This window comes from Solanum tuberosum, unplaced genomic scaffold (genome assembly GCF_000226075.1).
Source record: "Solanum tuberosum cultivar DM 1-3 516 R44 unplaced genomic scaffold, SolTub_3.0 scf00129, whole genome shotgun sequence".
NCBI lineage: Eukaryota > Viridiplantae > Streptophyta > Magnoliopsida > Solanales > Solanaceae > Solanum > Solanum tuberosum.
In genome coordinates this window covers 1,120,763-1,124,576 of record NW_006239057.1, presented here as the reverse complement: position 1 = coordinate 1,124,576, position 3,814 = coordinate 1,120,763, and the positions used below count along the sequence as shown (strand labels likewise).

Here is a 3,814-nt window from a genome sequence, read left to right as displayed (position 1 = left end):
TTTAGGTCCTAATTACTATATATGATTCCCGATAGTTTTGAATATTACTTCCTATATTATATTTTATCCTTTGGATACATGTAACATTACTCGCCAGATACATTTATCCACCGGTTTGAATATTGGAGATACACGTTTTATTAATTTTGAATTAAATGTATGTAACTAATTTCCTTAATTAGAGGAGTAATTGATGCTTAATTAATAACTCTAACATATCTACATATTTCTTAGTGTATCAGCTTTAACAAATCATCCTAAAATAATGAAATCATAAAACCGAAATAATTCTCTAATTGTAAACTTCATATTCTTGGCATTAATTTGTTCTTTTTTAGTTCCTTGCAATTGTGAGTTTTTCAACAATGACCAATATCACCATATTACTTTCTATGCCATATTTTGTCATTTAGATACATGCATCATTACTCGTCAGATACATGTATCCGTCGGTTTGAATATTCAAGATACATGTATAAAATACCGAATTAATTGAGGCTTAATATCTTAGATTCATGAAAAGGAAGTATATCAGATACAAGTTAATAATGTTACGATAGTTAAAAACCTCTAGAAATAATGTTGATTACCAAGATTCAGTTTTGATAGTTGAAGGATGAGAGAGATGGTGGAGCTAAGTTGTGGAGGACGTGGGGGGTGACGAGAGTTACGGTTGGGTAAAATGATTGGCAGAGGTATATTGCTGGAGAGAGAAAAAAAATTCAAATTGTTAATTGACCATTAATTTAGGTGTTTAAATGTAAAGATAATTAATCTCATTTTAAAGGAATTTGTCTATCTGACTGTATCTTTTAAAATACATGGTATAAAATATTAAAAGTGATAATGTATGTAATTATTTGAAACTAGAGGTAAGATTAGTATATATGATAGTGATGAATATCGTAGTTTTTCCTTCATAATTATAAAAGTACATAATAGAACACAATTTATAAAGCATATCATGATATTGGTCGATTGATGCATAAACAAAAGGCTCGCTAATGCATCGACCAAGAAAGCCAGTGTAACAAATTAAGTTGACTTTGCTTAAAATCAAAACTATAATTAAACGTACACTTGACCACAAGATGTGAATCCCTCACAAATGTCCCTTTCTAAAAACCTAATTATCATCGAAAATTTCGTCAGATGTTTCTGCAACAACTAAGTCAGTTTTTTTAAGAAACAAATCAAGAGCTTCACCTTGTATGAATTTAGTAGAAGTTCTTAGGGCACAATATTCTTCAAAATGAAAAGGAGCATAGAGAGGAGGATGTTGAGAATCCACCAATTTAGAAGGTATTTCCACTTTTGCATTTCTTGGTCCTAACACAAAGAATGTAGTGGAGTATCGTACTCTTGGCTCATTGCATTGTACTCTATGCTTCACATTGCAAATTCTTCCATTGCTCCATGCCTAAACACAAATACAAGTACATATATCAAACATCGAGCGATGACATTATTGTTTATTGTATTTGACTTGTGACACATTATTTTACATGTGAATTCTGATGTATGAATTAAACATATTTAGATATTATATCATCAAATAACGATAAGACTCGAATCATGAAATTACTACTCTAATAATATATTCAACTACTTAAACCATCTTATCTAACAATTAAAACGGTTAGAGAAAGATCACTATTTATGTTTTTTATTATTTTAAATGTGTAACAATTTCAAAGATAAAAAAAAAAAGATAATTCGTATTAAAAATATTCATATAATTCCCTTCCTAGCAAAGTTATAGTTGCCTATATTCTAGTTTTGATTCTATTACTATAAAATAAAAAGTAGTATTGAAGTATTGACGAACAATTTTTTGTTGCTAAATAATAAAAATCCGTAGCTAACTGAACTCTCTTTGCTTTAGGCTCGTGTAGGTTAAGAAATTTGCCTCTTTTTTTGCTTCCACCCCAACTCAAACAAAAAACATGTTCCTCATCTTTTATTTCGGAGATTAAATTAAAGTAGAACTTCGTAACATCATAAACAATTAGAAAATCTTGTCCACAAACTACTTAAAACGAATTTTCTAGTAACAATCAATTAGTAAAGAAGAAATAAATATTTTTTTTAAAAAAAGAAAATAACTAATAAAACATAATTATTTATCTAACCTTAGCAATATCCCCAGCATTAACAAGAAATGATCCTGGAATTGGATTAGCAGGAATAAATTCATTAGTTTGGTCATCAAGCATTTCAAGTCCATTAACTAATTCATCATCCAATAAAATAGTGAAAAATCCTTTATCAGTGTGTGTTATAGCTCCTGTTAATCCAATTGTTTCAGGATTATTATTATATTTATTAAACTTCATTAAGCAAGGCCAATCCTTAAACAAATCTCCACTTTCTAAACCAAGACCTTCCATGAGCTTAATCCCAAGTTTCTTTGTTAAATCATAAATTGCTTTTGAATACTTCATCATTACCTCCCTACAACAACAAAAAAAAAAATGAAAGGCTAGTCAACAACAACAATAATACGTATTAATCTTATAAGTGAGGTCTGAAATGGTTAAAAAAATTGTCTGATTCGATATTTATACTAAATTAAATAATTTAATATTATAAGTAGTTAAAAATAGTAAAATTAGAGCAAAAAATATGTTAGTGTTAATAATAGTATCTATGAGTCTATAGCCTGTTTGATTAAGTTTCTAAGGAGAATTTTTTTTTAATTTGTTTCAGAGAGTTAAGGTGTTTGGGGAGCATTTAGAAAAATAAAATAAAAACTACAAGTAGTAGCAAAATTTATTTTTTGAAAGCTGAAAAAAAGTAAAATTCTTGAGTAACTTGAATATCGTGAAAATAAAAAATGTCACGTAAATCGAGACAGACAAACTACATACCTTTGATGAGGAGATAGATTGAATTGAGAGGAAAAATAATCTAAATCCTCATATAAAGATGCATCATAAACCCCTAAAGATTCAAACATGGAACTAATCATATTTACCGGAATATAACCAAAACTTGTATCTTTATGAACATTTAGCCCCTTTATTTCCACCGGAAGTTCCATTAACGTCCGGCCAATCGCCATTATTTCCGACAAGAGTTGTGGTGGAATGCCATGATTAACAAGCCTAAAACAACCCCAACGTTCAAGTGATTTCACTATTTTTTTATCACTTGATCTATCTTGCATGTCTATAATTGGCAAGCTCTTAGCCATAGTTTTTTTTTTCTATAATACTTGTTGATTCTTTTACAATATATATATACACACATATGGGTGGATCCAGACAACAGTAAAGTTAGAAATTTCGTGGAGGGTATCTGATTTTAATATTTATGTATGAAAAATATTTTTTGACCTATATGTATATTAAGTATAATTTTCTATATACATAATATAATTTTTCAATGAAGGGTGTCCGCTTGGCTACCTTGGACTATTTGTGGCTACGACATTGGCGAGGGGTCCCCTCAGTAAAAAAATTACACTATATATATAATGGTATTATAATTATTTTTCTTAAGATTAGAAGTTAACTTAGTGGTTGAAGGGGCTTTGAGGTTCTAAGCTTACGTTTTTATTTTTCGAACTTTAATTTCTTAGTGAAAATTCTGAATCTCTATGGCATACGCAGTCAATTTTTGATATTTTTATTGTTTAGAATGGAGCTCAGGTCACAGCAGGCTATGCCGGCCTAGGATTTTAATAATGTATAACGAATTTGTCAATTTTTTATCTTTAGTTCTTGTGAATTATCTTCTTGATTATAAGTTCGTAATTAATTAATTAATACTTCTAACTACTAAATTTCTACTACGAGTATTTGTTTTTTTA

General features: G+C 29.0%; 1 protein-coding gene across 2 annotated transcripts; it reads right to left on the bottom strand.

Annotated features, from left to right (window-relative positions):
- Positions 1-1,045: 1,045 nt before the first annotated feature.
- Positions 1,046-3,237, bottom strand: LOC102592808 (2-oxoglutarate-dependent dioxygenase DAO-like). 2 transcript variants are annotated; one of them, XM_006351273.2, is made up of 4 exons: positions 2,871-3,237; positions 2,133-2,454; positions 1,207-1,420; positions 1,046-1,126 (listed from the first exon to the last, which is right to left on the bottom strand). In XM_006351273.2, exons 1-4 carry the CDS (start codon positions 3,194-3,196, stop codon positions 1,119-1,121), a joined length of 870 nt encoding a protein of 289 aa, XP_006351335.2. In that variant the 5' UTR covers positions 3,197-3,237; the 3' UTR covers positions 1,046-1,118. The 2 variants fall into 2 exon arrangements, with proteins under 2 accessions (XP_006351335.2, XP_006351334.2); XM_006351272.2 differs by having other exon boundaries at positions 1,046-1,420.
- Between the last annotated feature and the right edge of the window lie 577 nt (positions 3,238-3,814).

What these genes read in the sequence shown, in the direction of transcription:
- LOC102592808 (XM_006351272.2), bottom strand. Translation starts at nt 3,196, where the DNA reads ATGGCTAAGAGCTTGCCAATTATAGACATGCAAGATAGATCAAGTGAT. An exon ending in AATCTATCTCCTCATCAAAG is followed by an intron (nt 2,455 to 2,870) that starts GTATGTAGTTTG and finishes TTGTTGTTGTAG; the next exon opens with GGAGGTAATGATGAAGTATT. An exon ending in ATGCTGGGGATATTGCTAAG is followed by an intron (nt 1,421 to 2,132) that starts GTTAGATAAATA and finishes ATTTGTGTTTAG; the next exon opens with GCATGGAGCAATGGAAGAAT.